The 20,047-nt window shown below is 32.9% G+C and overlaps 2 protein-coding genes across 2 annotated transcripts; one reads left to right on the plus strand and one right to left on the minus strand.

The window, feature by feature from the left end:
• Window positions 1-809: 809 nt before the first annotated feature.
• On the minus strand, window positions 810-9,380 carry LOTGIDRAFT_230884 (hypothetical protein; the record flags this gene model as incomplete). The annotated part of the gene is made up of 15 exons (XM_009051148.1): window positions 810-1,003; window positions 1,293-1,457; window positions 1,917-2,043; window positions 3,116-3,249; window positions 4,049-4,258; window positions 4,725-4,855; window positions 5,267-5,384; window positions 5,747-5,881; window positions 6,184-6,307; window positions 6,613-6,669; window positions 6,943-7,072; window positions 7,588-8,106; window positions 8,371-8,429; window positions 8,718-8,985; window positions 9,203-9,380. The coding sequence occupies 15 exons, from the start codon at window positions 9,378-9,380 to the stop codon at window positions 827-829; spliced, it is 2,532 nt and encodes an 843-aa protein (XP_009049396.1). The 3' UTR covers window positions 810-826.
• A 319-nt stretch (window positions 9,381-9,699) lies between these two features.
• On the plus strand, window positions 9,700-19,121 carry LOTGIDRAFT_230885 (hypothetical protein). Its single transcript, XM_009051149.1, has 22 exons — window positions 9,700-10,025; window positions 10,243-10,361; window positions 10,766-10,998; window positions 11,314-11,408; window positions 11,539-11,714; window positions 11,938-12,123; window positions 12,446-12,559; window positions 12,870-12,980; window positions 13,209-13,391; window positions 13,656-13,793; window positions 14,089-14,216; window positions 14,475-14,645; window positions 14,972-15,067; window positions 15,426-15,587; window positions 15,788-15,862; window positions 16,135-16,200; window positions 16,458-16,538; window positions 16,842-16,946; window positions 17,206-17,418; window positions 17,739-17,825; window positions 18,125-18,238; window positions 18,611-19,121. Exons 1-22 carry the CDS (start codon window positions 9,967-9,969, stop codon window positions 18,701-18,703), a joined length of 2,805 nt encoding a protein of 934 aa, XP_009049397.1. The 5' UTR covers window positions 9,700-9,966; the 3' UTR covers window positions 18,704-19,121.
• Window positions 19,122-20,047: the final 926 nt, after the last annotated feature.

Here is a 20,047-nt window from a genome sequence, read left to right on the forward strand (position 1 = left end):
CTGTAGCTTCATTCTGTGTGGTGAAAATTTCTAATGCCCTACCTACACAGGCCTTAGTGTCCAGCAAGCAGAGAAATGAAGTAACTTATTGTGCTCTGTGAAGTAAACTGTATACCCAATAGATTCTAAGTTATATGGATAGAACTTGGTAAAGAAACATTCAGATGATATTTAAGAAAAAAGACACATTGGCAGTAAAGAATAACTTCATTCATAGCCCCTTAAGTCGAAATGAATGACTTTACTCACATATACCTCTAGATTCCTACTAGAAAGTTGAATGACAAAGGCCCACTAGGCTATAACCAACGTAGGACATGTATAAGCCACCTGGCCCCGGTTTCTCAAAATTCTTACGATATTAGTTTCTAAGTGTATTATTTTACATTGAGGAATACCCATATTTACGACAAAATTGATCCAGGGGCCCTTTACAATAATTAGCTCTTTCAGTCTCCTGGAAAGTTAACCCCTTTACAAGCTGTTATAAAGAGAGTCTAAACCTGTCATCTACAACATGCAATGCCCAGTTTATAATTCTAGGTAGAGCTTGAACAGGTTTCATTTGTCTCAATTCTGGCCTTAATCAAACGGTACAGAACAAAGATAATGTCGCATCACAATTTTCCCTTCTATTCCTTTTTCTGCCATTGTTTATTCTGTCTGCATCTACTATTTATGTGGAACTCGTTCTGAACTTGTTTTATTGATGGTCCAGTTGATTTCATGAATCCTGAACGTCCAGAGCTCCCTAATCCAGCTGTCCCGAAATAAAATAAACTTAATGGATGAAAAAGTATAACAAGTTTACAATAAAATATTTATTTCATATAGAATGTAGACCACTCTGTTTATGATAATCTTCATAAAACTGTATTGATTGTTGACTGGTTCTAGGCGTAACAGACTTCAAGGCTTGTTGAAAATGTTTCAGTGTTATAAATTTTCCAGTGATGTCTTCTTGTAAAGCTGCTAGTGCTGCCTCATGACATACTGCTGTCACCTATAAAATAGAACAGTGTCCATATAAATAGTTCTGAAACTTTATGCCAAATTCTTGATGTTCTAAATACTATTTCATGATCAGCTTTTAAAAATTTAAACATTTTATTATCATTTTACTCTTTTGGCTGATAAATGTTTGTACTACCCAAATCAATTGATCATGTAGCCAACTTCTTATAGGTAGTATGTGTATAAATGGCTACAGTAACAATTATCATGATTTACTGCAGACCACCAGTACAAATTTCACTTTGAATGGATTTCCCATTTCATATAGTCTGACTCACCTCGGCTCCTGAGTAATATTGTGTTTGATCAATAAGAGACTGGATATTAACATCTTCTGATACTGGCATGGTTTTAAATTTGATACGGAATATAGCTTGTCTTGTTTCAGGTGGAGGTAATGGAACATACAAGATTCTGTCTATTCTACCAGGTCGTAGTAAGGCCTGGAAATAAAAAAAAAACTCGATTTTAAATAATAAACTTTGAGTTTACATGAGAGTAAGAAAATGTAAATTTTAAATCTCTCTTTCATTTTTCTTCAATTATGAACTGTACATGAATCTTAAAAATTGCATAATAGGAAGTAAAAATATTGGAATTTTTGCACTCAAAGGACTAGAACTTGATCCAAATAAATTTTCACTTTTCTCACAAAAATGCTTCCAGCCAAGAAGGTTAATTGGGGCCCTGATTCACAAGATTTTAACCAAAATAAATTTCTGATTTTAATAACGGTAAAGTGAATGGTTAATAAAACCAAATTTCAAATCAATTTTAGTGTCTGACCAATCAGATGAATGAAACACTCAAACTAAATTTATCAGATATATACATAAACACTACCATCTTAAGAATTGATGAAGATGGCCCCAGGTAAAACCCTTAAAACTGTGAAATCAAACCTTGTCTATCATATCTGGTCTATTGGTAGCAGCTACTATAGTTACATCTTTTAAATTCTCTACACCATCTATTTCTGTTAATAACTGAGCTAATACTCTGTCAGCTACATTACTACTCCCTCCTGAACTACAATACATATCATGACTGATAACTTCCTTAAGTGGCATTTAGTAATTAGACAATAAATAACTGGACATAATTTTATGAATAACAATTACTTTAATAAATAACTTGAGACGTTACGACAAAGGTTCTTCTGTCATTTGCTTGATAAAGACGAAAGAATATTTTAATAAAGTAATTGTTATCCATATAATTGGGTCCAGTTATCAATCATGACTGGTTTTATTTCATTCACATGTAGAAATTTCCAAATTTTTGTTTAAGATATAGTTATATATATTTTCCTTAGCTCTTATAAGATAAGTCTTATCTAAATCAAATCACAAAGTTACATAATCACCTGCAACCATACAGTGGAATTTTAATGCTGGTTAGGTTCAGGCAATTTTCATGGTGTACTTTGCTGACAGTGTCATCATACATGGCATATCTGCATGGGTTCGTTACATCTTAGAACACTAATCAACAGTATGTAAGTGAATATGACACAGTCAGCTAGTCAATATGACACTGTCAAGTAGTCAATATGATGACACTGTCAGCCAGTCAATATGATGGCACTGTCAGCTAGTCAAGATGACACTGTCAGCTAGTCAATATGACACTGTCAACTAGTCAAGATGACACTGTCAGCTAGTCAATATGACACTGTCAAGTAGTCAATATGATGACACTGTCAGCCAGTCAATATGATGGCACTGTCAGCTAGTCAATATGACAATGTCAAGTAGTCAATATGACACTGTCAACTAGTCAATATGATGACACTGTCAGCTAGTCAATATGATGACACTGTCAGCTAGTCAATATGATGACACTGTCAGCTAGTCAATATGGAGACACTGTCAGCTAGTCAATATGATGACACTGTCAGTTAGTCAATATGATGACACTGTCAGCTAGTCAATATGATGACACTGTCAGCTGTCAAATTGTGTCATTGATGTGACACTGATAAAATATCCATAGAAACACTCAGTAATCAGTACCATGGGTGATATAAACTCCCACACTGGTATATAAGCAAATTTACAGTCCTAGTACACACCTCTTCCCTACCCAATTTTCTTATTACCTTCCTCTCTCCACAGCTAGAGCATCAATTTCATCAAAGAATATAATAGAGGGTGCTGCCGACCTGGCTTTACGAAAGACTTCTCGTACAGCTCGTTCTGATTCACCTACCCACTTACTGAATAATTCTGGACCCTGTCAAAGAGAACATGAATATCACAACTTAAGTAATTAAATATAATGGGTGATCACTTGAAATCTCGTATATGCCATATTTGACTTTTTGGTACAGAAAGCTCATAAAAGCGTGGATCTTGTGATCAAAACCTATTATTCTTAGCTTGATTGTAAAAAACCCAAAAAGAACCAATTAAATAACACATATATACACAGTCAGATTTAAAACCTTGTAAAAAATATACAAGGTCCAATCTTCCTTTTTCTGCGGATGAGAACGAAAAACCTTGTATACTGTACTATTATACGAGTTATTGGTTGATAGGTTGGATTACTCAAAGTGTTATACAAGGTTTAAATTTTCAAAGAATGAAAACCATGTACAGCGAAATAAAAAATAATAAAGATTTTAACAAAATATGCCTACAAATAGTTTTTTGTGTTTTTCTTGAAAAGTAATTTCGTGTCATATATCATTATACAAGGTTTCAAGCAGTCACCCATGATATACATGCCACCCTTGCTGAGAATTGTGTTTTTGGAATAAATCATTACTTAATTAGCTCTGGAATAACACATGATAATTGTTTGTTGAATATACCTTGATACTAACCCGCATGTAGAGTGCACTGAGAGAACATTTTGACAGCTGTTTTTCTCACTTTTGAATGGTAAAGGGATCCTTGAACTTGTAGCACACAGTTTTTTTGTCCGGTGGATATATATAAATAAATAAATAAAGTGGACTCTTCGTGTGTATATTTTGAATCAGATTCAGATGTGCAAAAATTAATGTGGCTGTGCATTATTTTCTTACCTTTACAGCAATAAAATTCAAACCACTTTCAGTAGCTAATGCCTTGGCTATCAATGTTTTTGAACATCCAGGAGGTCCATACATTAATAAGCCTCGTGGTGGTTGAACTCCCAAGCGTAGAAAGGCTTCAGGATGTTGCAATGGCCACTCTATTGCCTGTTTTAATTTCAATTTTAAGTCGTCCTGTCCTCCCACATCTGACCAATATACCTGTAACAATGATTCATTGATTTAAAAGTGAATAATTTAATACAACAGCACCAATTTGAAACTAATCAAAATGACATCTTGAACAATAATTCATCTATTTGAAAAATAAAACAAAACAAAAAAGACATAAATAGAGAAAAAAAAATGAAAATTGTTCAGTGCCTGAATTGCATATTGTGGTAGACTGATTTGCTATCAAAGATATCCATTATTTAAAAGAGAATAATTTAATAAAGCAATTTGAGGAAGGCAAAAATGACATTTTGAAAGAAAAAGAAAGAAAAATATTTCTCAATGTGAAGTGCATTAATTGATTATTGTAGCTGTTTATTATTGAAAATCGTAGATGTTTTAAGAACTGAGAAAAAAATTTATTTTATTTTATTTATTAATTTATTTGGAAATGGTCTTAGTCAATCTTTTTTATTAATTATTTATTTCAAATATATTTACTGATATAACCTACCTTTGGCACCTCTAACTGTATTTCTCTCATTGCACTGGGTTTGACCAAGGTTAAAGCTTTCTGTATATGGTGTAGATTAATTCTCATATCTTTACATTGCTGTTTCTTCTCTTTTATACATATCATGCCAGCTTTAAGGATGAATTATAAACAAAAGTTGAGCATATGAAGGGCAAAGGTCATATGAGGGATTATGCGGAAAATCACGTTGTTTTCAACTGTTTGCATGATACAAAAGAACACTATTCTTGTTAATTCCCAATTTGCGTGTACAGGAGAAAGAAACCAAAAGTCAGCAAATATTCAGATATATTAAATTATATCACAAATTCCCAAAAAGGGGAAAACAATTTAAACTATATTATTTAGAAATAACAGGACAATAATATAGTTCAGATATATTGACTGATACAGTATCTGCTCATATGTTTTATTTTTAATATTCTAAAATAACCAAAACATACTTTGGATACAAAATCTCATTTAACATTAAAGCTAACCTGAAAAAAGAAAAATAACGAATTTCAATATTTTCAACCTACCTTCTTTAAAAACAGCTGATAAATCAGCCCCAACAAAACCATGAGTAGTGTTAGCTAAGTTAGTGATATCTTCTGCTAGTAAACTATGTGGTACATTACATAACATTTTCTTTATTATCTGAAACATTATCAATAAATCATGAACAAATCTAACAATATGTTACCAGTTGCAAAATAAATATGGCTGTACAACAGTACTTGTCTTACATAAGCAGTCAAAAAATTTCCATTATTGTAAATACAAATGGGCAATTAAGAAAGACATTTCCTTTCAATAAGCAGTATTGTTTGGTCTCTTCTAAATTGTCAATGCAAAAATAATGGAAATACAGTGGAAAAAATGAAAAGATAGATTTATTATTATATGTCTCTAAGATACTTCCATTTGCAAAATTAAATTGCCATACAGCATGGAGTCTCAAACAGCAACCACTGACCCTCTACAAATAATGTAGCATGAAAATGGAAGTAAACTCTTACATCCAGTCTGTCTATAGCATTAGGTACGCCAATCTCTATTTCACGATCAAATCTACCAGGTCGACGAAGTGATGTGTCTATAGAATCTAGTTTACTAGTTATACCTATAACTATAACATAACTATTATCTTCAGACTGAAAATACAAAATATTCAACAATACTGAATAAGAATTGACAAAAGTGGTAATAAAATATTAAAACATCATTTTTATCCTTCAAGGATGTTTTCTTGTTGTATGATGCAGGAAATTTGTAGTATTCCTATATTGTGAATGAACAATGCAAGATAGTTTCCTAAGGAAGATCTGAGGCCTAGTACAGCTTGACCAAAATCTTAGACAAGAGCAACATGTAGTACAGAGGTATAGAGATTTAACATTAACATTTTCTAAACATGGAACCACAAAACTGAGTTAGGAATAATTAAGAAACTTACAGAACTAATACTGTCTATCAAAGTAAGTAATGAAGCTACAACTCTCTTTTCTAATTCTGATTGACTAGATTCACGTTTTGGACATAAAGCATCTAATTCATCTATTACTATCAAACTAGGAGAACTGAAATATAAGAACATATTTTCTTAAAACATTAGAATAAGCAAGCTACATCATATCATTACATAAATTATCAAAAACAAGAGCAAATACAAAGAAATACAATCTCCAGATTCAGAATATTGCAATCATTTCTTTCATGTTTTGATTTTGCAAATTTTAGACTGTGATTGCAGTTTAGATATCTATTTGATATCATCTATATTTCCTCTGACCTTTTCATTGTATAAACGAGTGGACGATGTTTATCTTAACTAGGGTTTAAAACTATGCTTTAAATATCAATTCTTCTTTTATCAAAAACTCACTTTTCTTTTGCTTTCTGGAAAATATTTCTCAGTTTGGCCTCAGTTTCACCAAAATATCTGAAATATACAGCACAATATTCTGAATTGTTATGGTATAATGAGTGACAGATTTGCATCTTTGGCTAAAAATTTGTAGCAGCGAACTTACCAGTTTCAAAAACATTATTTATATTCTGTAAAATTTACAATAGTAAAATATTGCACGTCAAAGTAGTGCTCAATACATCAATTGTAGAGCGGTGTAGAAATAGAAATATTAAAACAGAACTTGAAAAGTTTATATGTATATATAGATAGTTGTTTATACCCTGATATAAGCAAATAGCTTACTTGCTCCAAACTTGTGGTCCTGTAACATGTATTGTGTTGATATCTATTTCATTAACTATAGCTTGTGATAGCAGAGTTTTTCCTGTCCCAGATGGACCAAATAACAATACACCATGAGGGGCAGATAGGCCTGGAAAATATCAAACATGTATTTCTAAAATAGCTAACAAGTACATTGACATAGTTTGGCAAGTTCTATACACAATTTTGGAGTTTTTTCTAAAATCCAATTGGTAAGGTGATGCTTCAATCAGCCCAACAGTAGATTACCATGTGGAATATAGTTAGGTGCTGTCTGGTGTTTATAAAAATACACCATAACAACAGTGGACCACAATTTCGAGTATATGTATAACCCAGATTTAAGGATATCTGGTTTTCTAAAAAACGACAATTTGGGTGATATCTGATGTTACTATAAGCACTAAGCAGACACCAATGCAACACTGGACTATACAGAATATAATCAAGAGTAAATGATGCATTGGGTTTATAAACAGACACAAATACAACCTGGTAGACCACCATAATAATATAACTAAGAGTCAGATGTTTCTATAAGCACACACCAATTCAACACTTATTAGATTATAACCCACAGTGAAGCTGTGCAATCTGTTACAGAAGGAGTAAGCTTGAACTTACCATAAGATTTCAGTAGGTCTGGTTGTTTCAGTGGTAATTCTAGCATTTCTTTAATAGAACCTATTTGTTTATCAAGACCACCTATATCCGATAACCTTAATTTCTTTTGTTGTCCATTTTGCTTTCTCTGATTGTTTGGATTGCAAATTATTATTTTCGTTCCTTTTGATATTTTCAGAAATTCTGATTTAGAAGGTTTATGTAATCTTGGCACAGGAGTGTGGAATTGACTCCAATCTATTTTCTTTTTAGGTGTTTTCATTGGTGAATCACAAGAATCTGCATCACTTTGTAGGGAACTTGCTGATTGGTTCATCACAGATTCACTATCCAATGAAATGTCAGATAAATCTAAAGAGGCTAGACTGTCTGACAAGTCTGTTTGAGATGAGGTATTTTTTACAAGTTCTGTTAGCTGTTTTTTCTGTAAACATGCTGTCACTTTGTCCACTGTAAACGAACAGATTTGACCAAAATAATGAATCTCTATTTTACTTCCAGTCTTCAAGAATTCACCCTCTGAAATACAAAGTACCACTTGGTTTTGATTGATTGAAGAATTCAACAAAATATAAACCTTACTTTTAATAACGATCAAGTCTGTGCAACCATCATTTAAAATTCATAAATGTGATAAAGCATGTGGCATAAGTAAGAAAGCTTGTAACACATTACATTGGTACAGTTTAACCCCACAGGCCTTGAATGAATGAACAGAAATACTCTTACAGTTTTTAAAATATAAGAAAATTGCACAAAAATGCACGAAGCTTGTTATTTTACCTAGTTTAAGCTTGTTGAAGTTACAGAATTCAGTTTGTCCAAAAAACTCTTTCCACTCACTGAAAAACACAAATATCCAATATTCTAAAATTTAAATGAAATGAGTGGAGTTTTACGTCCTACTTTTCTGCACTATGAGGGCTAATGAAGATGGTTCAAATTTAAAGGGATTAGATTAAATAGATAGATATGAATAACCAGTTGATACAGCTCAATTTTGTCTTTTGAATGAAAAAAAAAGGTTCCAAACAAAATGCATTTGCTTCCTCCTCTCTAATTAACTCCCTAAATTTAATATACTGGTACCAAAATTTAAAAATTCATTGCAATTCAGGTATGTCACTTACTTAGTTGAAAGGTGAACTTCTAAGGCTTCCTGACAATCGGACCACAATCTCTTTACTGAAACAATATCACCTTTTTTACATTCCAATCTCTCCAACAACTGACTGCTAACTGTTACAGCAGACACTGGGCCAGACTTAGATGGCCAGGCTGTCAACACCATGCAATCATTCACAATACAGGGTTTACCTATTGCTAGACCACAAAGCTGCATTGCACTTGGATGGATACAAATGATTTTGTCCTTATTGCATCTTGGAACAGCTACATCTGATAAAAAAAAAATGACATTTCATTTCTTGAAGTTCATGATAGCTTTAAGATTATTGATTTGTCTACTTTACAATAGGAAGGATATGTTTCACATTAAAATCAACATTATTTGAATATGACAAAATAACTCAATGTAATTTAGTCAGAGCAATAAACTAGACAATGTGATATGAAATTTCCATTTTTTTTAACTTCATGATAGCTTTAAACCAACCTTTTTCAGAATGAAGGGAGATTACTCCATTTAACGTTTCTTCAAAAATAAAACAACACTTCTCATCCGACTTTTGGCAAGCTTCTGAATGGCTTTCTAGGTCACGATCAGGAATGACATGGTGACATTTTGAGCACTCAAACCAGTCCTGTTTTTTCAATTTATTTTTAGGAGGCATGTTTAACATCAAGTCATTAAAAAACGAAAAACATTTTCAAAACATAAATATTTCTCTTTTCTCTTTAGAGCAGCCATGTGCTTCCGGTTTCCTAAAATAGAAATTATGCGAGATCTCCAAAATACCGATTTCACTAAATATGGAATTGAGTCATTTCATATCATAATAAAACACTTTATTTGAATCTTTGCATTATTCAGACTCAAACAGTACACTATAAACTTTTAGAATTCAAATAAAAAGTGTATTTACCTTGGACTAATATTATGTCACGTGACATAAGGACGAGAATTGACATTTGCTGCCATTTTGTTTTAGAAAAAGCAACGTTTGCAATCTGCTTCAACAATTTCTTCAAAAACCTTATTTATGTTACTAACCAGTTGAATGCAGCGCCGTTGTGAATGGATCTCAATTTTTTAATCTAACTGCTCAAGTTTGGCAACTAAGATTGTTATTTTAGTCTCCGAATCACTTTGTTTACATTGTCCAGACTCCAGCTTGAAAATACGAAAAAGGTCAACAACACAAACCACCCACTTCCCTAGCTCAGGGATTTAGATATTCTTGAACAGTTATTCTTACAATGATAATCGAAGACCCAGATTCTCTTAAAGCTTGGCTTGGCCAGTCTTTAACCCCATTGTAAGTAATTTATTGCATCTTTTTTATATTATCAATCAGAAAATGAAAGAAATATTGCTGATTTCAATGTAGCTTTGAATTTGAAGCTTTTTAGAAGCAGATTAGAAGAATATGTGAGGAAAAACCAGGAAGAGCTAAAAGTGAATACACTTGCATTCTTCAAGCTGTTCACTGTAAGGATATAACATTGTAGGTATCTAAACTGTCTTATTTTCAGATGTGATGCTGATCCATCAGCTCTTACAAACTATATTTATGCCCTAGTTAAAAAAGATAAACCAGAGTCAGAAATCAGAGAAAATTGTTTAGATCAGCTGGATGTCTTCCTTCAAAACAGTAAGTTATTGTTTATTTTGTAGAGCAGACAGTTTTATTGAAGTTCCTATGAAGTTCAATTCTCTAGCAACACTTTATTGCCAAAATACACTTATAAGACCATTTACTGATTTCAAGTAGGCATATTTGAGCAGCTGTTGGAACAAAAGCCTAGCATTGCTCATTGAATGACATTGCCAGTCTTCATTAGTTTCAGTTTCTGTCACTAATGGGGGAGGGATTGGATTTTTGATTTTAAACTGAGTAAGATATTTGATAAGTTGTTTAGCAGACAAAATTGATTTGAGTTAAAACCTTGCATGTCAAATTTTACCAATTTGTAGGTCAAAATGCTTGTATTGCCAGTGAAATATATTCTTGTAAAAATAATCTTATTTCTAACCCTTGATATTTTTCTTTTGCAGAAACTGTCACTTTTGTGGATTCCCTATTTAACACATTGAAAGATAAATCCTATGTGGGTCTAGTTAAACCTGCCCCTCCTAAAGCTCTGTCACCTGTGGTGTCAACCACGACTTCAGAAGGTCAACCCACTGTCCAGTTGAGCACCACAATCACACAAGTTGCCCCTGATACAACTAACACTGGGAAAGAACCAGTTAAACCAGAGGTGAAGGACAAGAAGAGACCTGACGAGGTTTGCGAAATGGTCATTTTGTACTGTAATATTGAAAAAATTAAATTTATGAAAATTTAGTAGTCTGATATGGCTGCTTAGCTTTGATGTTTTAAAAATCCCAGTGCCTGCTAAAATGTTTAAGCGTAATACAGAAAATGGTAAACTAGGAAGACAGGATTTCTTCAAACTTAAGCTTTCCTTATGATCAAGCTGATTTACTGGCAGATTGTCAGATGAATAATTTTTTGGGATAGGATACATTGACTAATTTTCAGGATCCAGATTTAATGTAATTGGCTATTCTTTAGAAATTTTGAAAATCTTATTTTCCAGGTATCAAGTGACAGAGATTGGCCTAGAGATTCTAGACGTAGAAGAACTAGGAGTAGGTCAAGATCTAGATCAGGTAGCCCTAGAAGACGTGACAGGTAAGAGTTTTTCATCATTAACTGTATGAAATCATATGTTTGTTGTCTTATCAATATAGGTGAATAGACTATACTTTGTTACATAGTTATGTCTTTAGTAAGGCTAACCTGATATTCTGCTTTGTTTTAGTGATGATCGTCGAAGAAGGTATGATAGATCTCGATATTCACCTCCCAGAAGATATGGGCGAAGAAGAAGTAGGTCACGATCTCCTAGGAGATGGTCACCTGATCGGAGGAGATCTCGAAGTCCTAGAAATAGGTCAAGAGATAGATCTAGGTCAAGGAGCCGGTCAAGATCCAGAGGTAAGCTATGTCAGGTTTTTTTTAATCATTGAAATTGATGTGAAATTATAAAACATATTTTAAGTTATTTTCTGGTAGGTTTAGAGTTTTTTTCCACAAGATGTTTTGAGTCTTGTTACTGCATATGTATCTTTGAAAATATTCCCTCCTGCACAATGGATGGGGCAGCCTGTTTTCATCAGCCCCTTCAGGATAATTTAATTTTTCTTACAAAATATTTCAGGTCGACAACCTGACAGTCGAGGGTCAACGCCCACTCAAGATAACGGTAACTATAGTAACATAGTAACAACCAATACAGGATCTAGGATACCAAGTTCGATAGCTGTGGTCACCAGTACTGATGATATTAGAAAAGATGGTGGAGGCGTGGCTAATAGATCTAATCAAAGATGTAGAGACTATGATGGTAGGTAGATTTATGGCTCACAGGTGAAATAGGATAACAAGATACCTTTCTTAGTCTTCACAACCTTGGAGTATAATGTGGACCTTTCACACCCCAAAAATTTGTTTCATCCACATTTCTAGCATGTGATGATGTGAGGTGCTCTCTCAATTCAAAACAAATTCTTCTCCTACACCAGTTGGCCACACCCTAGTCCCACACCCCCAGGTGGTGAAAACACTGCAGGTTGGGAACCGGGGGGTTTAAAATGTCCTTTTTTGATTTTGTCCTTTAAAGGAACCTAAAACATGATATAACAACTTTTCATGTTATATTTTTTCAGAAAAGGGATTCTGTATGCGAGGTGATCTATGTCCGTTTGATCATGGTGTAGATCCAGTAGTAGTAGAAGATAGTGGAATACCATGTGTTATTCCCTTTCCACCAACCACTTCAGGTATATTTTACTTCTCTGTAATATTCATCTCAATTTGCAATTTCCATGCAAATTATGCCCCCTATTCCATTCTCAATGTGATAGATTGATATTTGTTACTGCTATTGTTTATGTTTGGAATTGACTTGCCTGGACTGTATTATCATATTTTAGGTAACGTTTATTGTTATGTAGTCATATAATGTCAAGAAAGGTAACAAAGTATTGGGAATTCTTTACTTTATTAGTGTCAAGACCATCAATAATGGAAATTACATGAAAAGAAATGTAATGTTTTAAGTAACTAAGATTTGATTATTTTGCATTTTAGGGCCACCACCTGGACTACCACCACCAGGACTCCCCCCAATAGCTGCTGGACCCCCTCCTGATTTTTCTAAACCCCCTCCACCTATAGTTCATAGACCACCCCCACCCACAGGTTAGTATATAGTTCTTTCAAAAAAGTACATGATATGTAGGCCTATTTACTTATTATCTTGAGGATAACAAAAAATTTAAGTCAAGATAAGTTTGATCAGTCTGGTCCAGGATTGTTCTGATAAAAGAATGAAAAAGAATCCTTTTACAGTGTGTTTCTTATTGAATATGTTAAAGGTTGTTTAAAAAATATCAAAAGTCTGAAAAAAAATCCTCTATTATGTTTTAGAAGTTTATAATCCAGAAGCACCAGGACTGACTGGACCTCGCCCAACATTCTGGCCAGGTGGACCACGCCCACCTCGTCCCCCAGGGCCTTATTTCAGCCAGCCACCACCCAATATGAATCCTCTCTCTGGACCCAGGCAAAGAGATCTAGTTACTGTAAAGACATTGCCTGCTGAGGGTGAAAGTAAGTGATTATAAATCCCTCATGAATTTTTTTCACATTTTTTTAATCAAATTAATGAATATAAATCTGATTTGTTAATATGATTACTGAAATCAGTAATTGTAATTTTTGTCTAAATTTACTGAAAACTGTAATAGAAATGTCCAAAAAATTGTGAAATGTGACCAGAGCTTGAATCTCCAGACAGTATGAGATATGACTGGTACAAGTAGCGTAATCAATATATTGAATATCTAAATTCAACCTGATATATTTAATTTACAGAAGAGAACGAGAAAGGTGAATCAAGAGTTGTGGTACCGAGTAAAAGAACGTATGATATGATAGATCAATCCCATCAACAACAGCAACAACAACATGGTTCACAGCCTAAACGCCATTTTGATTTTGCCAGATTAGGAGGTAGGTTGATGCTCTGTTTTACTCTACTAGGTGATAAGGTTTTGTAGGTACCATTTCACTTAAGGCAAAGACTTGTTTCTAGGTTAAGCTCAGTGCATTTGAAGTCTGTTTGCTGTTTGGCTATTGATCATTTCCACTTCCATTTGCTGATGTATTTACTTGTGTGGGGGCCATATTCATTGTATTGGGTCTATTCGGAAAAGAGTTAGAAACAAAATATAATTTTGATAAAAACCCCTTTTGAAAAACATCATTTGAATTCATATAAAACACTTTGTTTTGTATTTTATCACAGGTTATAGAAAACCAAACCCAAATATGGAGAACTCGTGCCTAGAAGTTCGTAAAATTCCCAGAGAGTTGAACAATATAGCTAAATTAAATGAACACTTTGGAAAATTTGGTACCCTGGTTAATTTACAGGTAAGGAACAGTCATAGAAATTAGTAATTTAGTAGCAAAGTTTATTATCAAAAGCATAACTATAAGCAATGGAACTGCATTGTGTTTAATGCACTCAAGTATAATTTCATATATCAAACTAAGCCATGAAAAAAGTACTGTTTCTGTTCATTGAGTGAATGCTTTTGAAATTCCTGAGTAGAAAACTGAGAAATTGTGTATGTAGGGTAAAGAATATTGACCTCTCCCCTGTTGAAATGTTATATTTGTATTTTGTAGATCTGCTATGAAGGTGACCTTGAAGCAGCCTTAGTGACATATAGTGATAACCAATCAGCTTTCAGTGCCTATCGTAGTAGTGAGCCAGTATTTAATAATAGATTTATTAAAGTTTTCTGGCATAAAAAACAAGAGGCAGGGGATGGTCAGACTACAGACTTGACTGTACAGGTACCTTATTTATTATCATCTTATCTCATCAAGGCCATATACACTTTTAATAAACAACCTATTGTTTGGTCCTTCTATATTTGCCCAATAAGGTGCAGAAACGTAGGATGTAGAACTATCCAAAAAGAATATGCTCATGCTGCTGTCCTGACAAAATTAACCTCATTTGTAAGAATCTTTTGTAAGGCCTTGTAGCAAAGATATTTTCAAGGGCCATTATAGCACAGGCACAAGGTTTTTTTATTAATAATAATTGTTTTGTCAATATTTTGCTTGATAAGATTTAACAGAATTAACTTTATTCTCATCATTTTTCACGATTTCAGAAACCAATGGAATCGAAACCAGTTCAGCCCCGACTGGCCATCACCATTCCTCATCATAGTAAATTATCATTAAATAATAAAAACAAACAAGATAAGGTAAATAGAGTTGTTTTTGTTATAATGCCATCTTTTATTGATCTTTGTCGTCAGTTTGAATCATAGCGTAGTTTCAGATATACCTTCATATTTATCAAACCAATTTCCCTTGTCGGGATGTACGTCAGAGGGGCTAACATAGAAGCGTCAAGTAAAATTCTACACCTGTGTAGACTCTGCATGATAATTGACAGTTGGAAATAAAAAATGAATACACAAAGATGCTTCTGTCCTGGAAAATTTTCCCTTATTACACACTGCATTGCCTTGCTCATCTTCTTCTGATTTCACCTTTCTGTCTAACTCTGAGATAGAAACTCATTCAGACTATATCAGATTATTCAATTCTATTTTGCAGGAGATAGTTTATACATCTTCTATTGGTAATTTAAAGAAAACAGTCATTAATTCAGCTGCCATTAATAAAACACAATCTGCTATGACTAGTCCCACAGCTGTTGGATCAGCTGACTTTGTGAAAAGAATCGAAGAAATCAAAAAGAAAGAAGAAATAAAACAGGTAGAGTACTATTAGTTGGTTGATATATCTATCTAGTGTTTTGACTATTGGAGTGTTCATATGTTTCAGTCAGATATACCCAAATAACTGAATAGTGTTGGGTGTTATAGAAGATACTCACCTATAGAAGCACTGTCCAAGGTCACAAGAAGACAACTTTCATCTTTTATATCAATTTGAGCAATGGCCTTTTATTTCAGGAGGCGTTGAAGAAGAAAGTTGAAATTCAGAAACAGAAACAGAATTTATTAGAAAAAGAAATAGGGCATCAAAAGGTAAGCATACATGTGTACTATTTCAATTTTTTAGACAGATGTCTGTGGGTATTACAATTCCACCAAAACTATATTAAAGCAATATTCATGTCATATAGGGTTAATAATTTCTAAAAGGGTACCACAGACATTGGACAGAAAATTGGAATGGTAAAAAGAGTCATGAAAAAACTTAAAAAACCTCTTTACAGCCCTTGAGCAGTCTTTCATTCAGATTAACATAGTGTTTTTGTCTAAGTTAATACTAATCATCTATTGTTATATATTTGTAGGTATTAATAGAAAAGTTAGAGAATAATAAAACTATGAGTAGTGAAGAGAAAGGTGTTATTATGAAGGTAGGACTGGTATTATATCTTAATATTTCATTCATCATCTTCATATTGTATACTGACTGAATGCTTGTAAAACCTTCCATGATTCCAATGAAGAAGTGATCGTTCTGACAGAATGATATGATAGTTTTCTAGTCATTACAAATTTTGCCTTCTTTCTTTGAAATAGGAAACCTAAGGAATGGAATTTCCTGTTATCTTAAATCAGAAATTTTGAAAATTTGTATTTCATATATCATTTCAATTTAATATATTTCTAGACATTGAAGACCTTAACAGACAGTATAGATAAATTAAAACTGGAACTTTTACCACAAAAATCAACCAAAAACCCTGACGAGGTAAGATTGATTGTATTTAGTTCACTGTGTAGAGGAGGTAGTTCACATATTTAAAATCCCACAGTATGGTTAGGATTCCAAAAACAATAAAATATCTGTAGGATCCAGTAATATATTAAGTGGATAACTATTCAATATAATTTTTAGTCTATTATAGACTAAAAGAAGTAATTTTGATTTCAGAAAACAAGTTATTAAACCAAATTTGTGTATTAAAAATTGTTCTTAAAATATTGGCTAAGAATATAAGCCCCTAGTCCAATTTATAGCTTCCCTGTGATTGAGAATGTGTTATATTTTTAGACTCGTAAAGAAATTCTGGATACAGAGTTAGAACTGATCAATAAACAGAATGCTGGAGAAGATACAACAACTTTACGATTGAAGTTGACACAGCTTACTAAAGAGGTAGGTACCTGAAATATAAATACATTGTTTACAAGGATAACAACTTCAGTTCATGATGATCCTTTCTACTAGCATGTTCTTGGTCAAACCTCTTGCCATTGGCCTTTCCTACCCTTTGTCTGAGTCGTAATGCTTTTAAGTGAGTTGAACCCATTTGTATTTGTCATAAAGTAAAGTTCTCCTGCAAAAGCAAATTTTCAAGAAAGATATCTTATGTGTTTTTAAGCAAAAGTATCATTTACATTATCTTATGTTACAGGCACAGTCTTTAGGATTATTTGGGCGAGGTAGAGGAAGAGGTGCTAGAGGGCGTGGCAGTATGAGAGCTAGAGGTGTTCGTGGTAGGGGAGGTTACTCTGCATTTGGTAGGGGACGAGGAGGTGGGTCAATGACCCTTGATAACAGGCCCAAAGTTATAGAAGTCAGAAACTTTGATTTGGAAGAAAAAGAAGAAATCAAAAATCATTTTAATGTAAGTTTGTATTGTTTTAAAGATAGTTCATATTGATGTTGAGTTTGATATTAAACAATAAACAAAGCAAAAACTTTATAGATTTGCTTGGTTTTATATACCTTACTAAAAATTTCAGTTTCTCTGCCAGCTGTCAATTACTAAATGTTATCAAGGAAAACTGGCTAATTTTAATCTAAGGCTTGTCATCTAAGCTTGAAGTGGAAACTGTTGAAGCATTTAGAACCCTAATGGATGCTACCAACACCTCAGATAAAATAAAGTTCATTTTATTGGTATTTTTTTCTGTTTTCTAACTAATGTTGTGTTTTATTTTGAAGACAACTGGTCAAGTAGATAAATGTGAATTTATAGATTCGATCCCAAGTGCAATTATTACCTTTAAAACCAGAAAAAGTGCTGAATTGGTGAGTATACTCTGCTTTACTGCTATATTTATTACCCTTTTCAAGCATTCAAATCTAAGCATTTTTATAGTTTATACTCCTAGAGTGGCTAAGAATTTTTGTAACCAGTAAAACTCCAGATTTTTGCCATAGTTGTTATTAACAAGTATAGCAGTACAAGTCCTGTTTTTTTTTTTTTGCCCCAAGTAAAATCTTGTAGAAAGGAGTGGTTGTTGTGGTTATTAGAAATTTTTAACTAATCATGTATTTTTGCTGAAGAGTAATGTGAAGAGGTTATCAGTTTTGTTGTTATTATTCAGGCTATATCAAGAGGTAGTAAGTTTAAAAATAAAGTATTAAGTATAAAATGGTACAGTGGTATTACTAGAACTATTAGTAGTGAAGAACCAGGAGGAGAGTCTGAAGAGGAAGAGGTAAGATCTAAAGCTTTCACAATATACAAGATCAGAATTTTTATTTGTTTCATTGTAGTCTTCTTCAAACCGGTTTACCCTCCCTGCCATGCATTTCCAAGTAGTTGACATGTTTGATTCTACTGATTGAAAAATTGAGGGAGGCCCTCTGTGGTAAAGTCCGTGCGAGTTAAAAAAAAATATCTTGTTAATTGGAAATTGAAAAAGAGTAAGCTAATGCAGGTGTCAAATTTCCCTAATTGCAAACTGCATGGAATTGGCCATCTTTCAAGACCTATCAGATGCACAAAAGTATTGGACTTGGAAGCTCAATTAGTTCTGATCTTCTTATAATTTATCATTTTCACTAATTAATGCTGTATTTACTTATAGTCTGCACTAACAGAAGAATTAGATGAAGATTCTCTGCTGGCTGGTGATGATGAGGAAGATGAAGATGAAGAAAGTAGATCCTGGAGAAGATAGAAATTACTACGCCTCAGCTCTTCATGAACCGTACACTAGAAAGTTCAACTTGATTTTCAAATTCATTTGAGTGCATTTATAGACAAGGCATTTAAAGTTAACATTTTTGTGGAAAGGCTCATGATGGCTGAATTAACAATGCCTGACATCGTTTTTCTTATACCTTATGTATTATTTCTTGTGGAAGGGGAGGGGGACAATTCTCGTTAAATATTTTCCCCTTGTCAATGTCTATATTACAAAAAAACAAATTGTATATTATTTTGGAGGGCTCAAAATTAAGGATCAATTGGGTTTGTTATTTAAGTAATGTAAAAAAAAAAATGCAAAGAATTTATTTGGCTTCAAACTATTTATAAAGGTATTAAGTGACAGACGGTGCCATATTTGGGGAATTAACACCTATCAAAATTGGTGTGGGTCCTGATACATGTATTATGCAATGTATTGTGTACTATTCTGTATATATATTAATTTGTTTTGTATATAATTGATCTGTTGGAATTGGTTTGTTGTGAAATTTTAGAACTGTCTTGACGTGATTTGAATTATTTGACATCCTTATAACTTGCAAATACTGGTAGAATATTCAAATAGTTTCAACTAGATAAGAAATGTTGCAGAAAAGTCTTTTTCTGATATAATTTTATACAAATTATAAAGAGCCTTGTCAAAGATTCTCCTAACTGTAGGACTTAAATATCTGTTGAAGGTCAGTTCTGTATTGATTGAGCCCATAAATAATAAGATAGATACAAAGTGATAACAAGTTTCTGGCTAGTTCCTCAATATATTTACTCTAAATCTGAAAACTAGGAATTGATTTGCGATATTAGTCTCCCAAATAAAAATTGGACTTGCATTTTAAAGGAAATTCAAAATGGACTTGCATTTTAAAGAAAATTCAAAATCGACTTGCATTTTAAAGAAAATTCAAAATGGACTTGCATTTTAAAGAGAATTCAAATTGGACTTGCATTTTAAAGAAAATTCAAATTGTGATATAAAATCTACATTTGTCAAGACTCAAGACAGTTCTATTTGTTGTATATTGTTACAGAATATTTTTGTTGTTAAATGCTAATTATTTTTGTCATCAATGTATATTTTCTATCAAAGTTCCATGAAGATCTAAACTCTGAACATAGTTTTTGAGTCTGGAGATTTTTGAATGAAATGGATTGAGGGTTTGCATCTGGGTTTATTGAGCGATTTTTGGTTCTTAGTTACATAATTTACAGTTTAGCTTAAAAATTTTGAATTTTTATATTTTTGAATACATTTTCTAAAAATTTCTGTTTATAAAAAAGTGAGCCTAAGTCACAGAAAGTGAAATTTATATTT

Source organism: Lottia gigantea (genome assembly GCF_000327385.1).
Source record: "Lottia gigantea unplaced genomic scaffold LOTGIsca_16, whole genome shotgun sequence".
In the NCBI taxonomy this organism is placed as follows: domain Eukaryota; kingdom Metazoa; phylum Mollusca; class Gastropoda; family Lottiidae; genus Lottia; species Lottia gigantea.

What these genes read in the sequence shown, in the direction of transcription:
- LOTGIDRAFT_230885 (XM_009051149.1), top strand. Translation starts at nt 9,967, where the DNA reads ATGATAATCGAAGACCCAGATTCTCTTAAAGCTTGGCTTGGCCAGTCT. An exon ending in GGATGTCTTCCTTCAAAACA is followed by an intron (nt 10,362 to 10,765) that starts GTAAGTTATTGT and finishes TTTCTTTTGCAG; the next exon opens with AAACTGTCACTTTTGTGGAT. An exon ending in AAGATGTAGAGACTATGATG is followed by an intron (nt 12,124 to 12,445) that starts GTAGGTAGATTT and finishes ATATTTTTTCAG; the next exon opens with AAAAGGGATTCTGTATGCGA.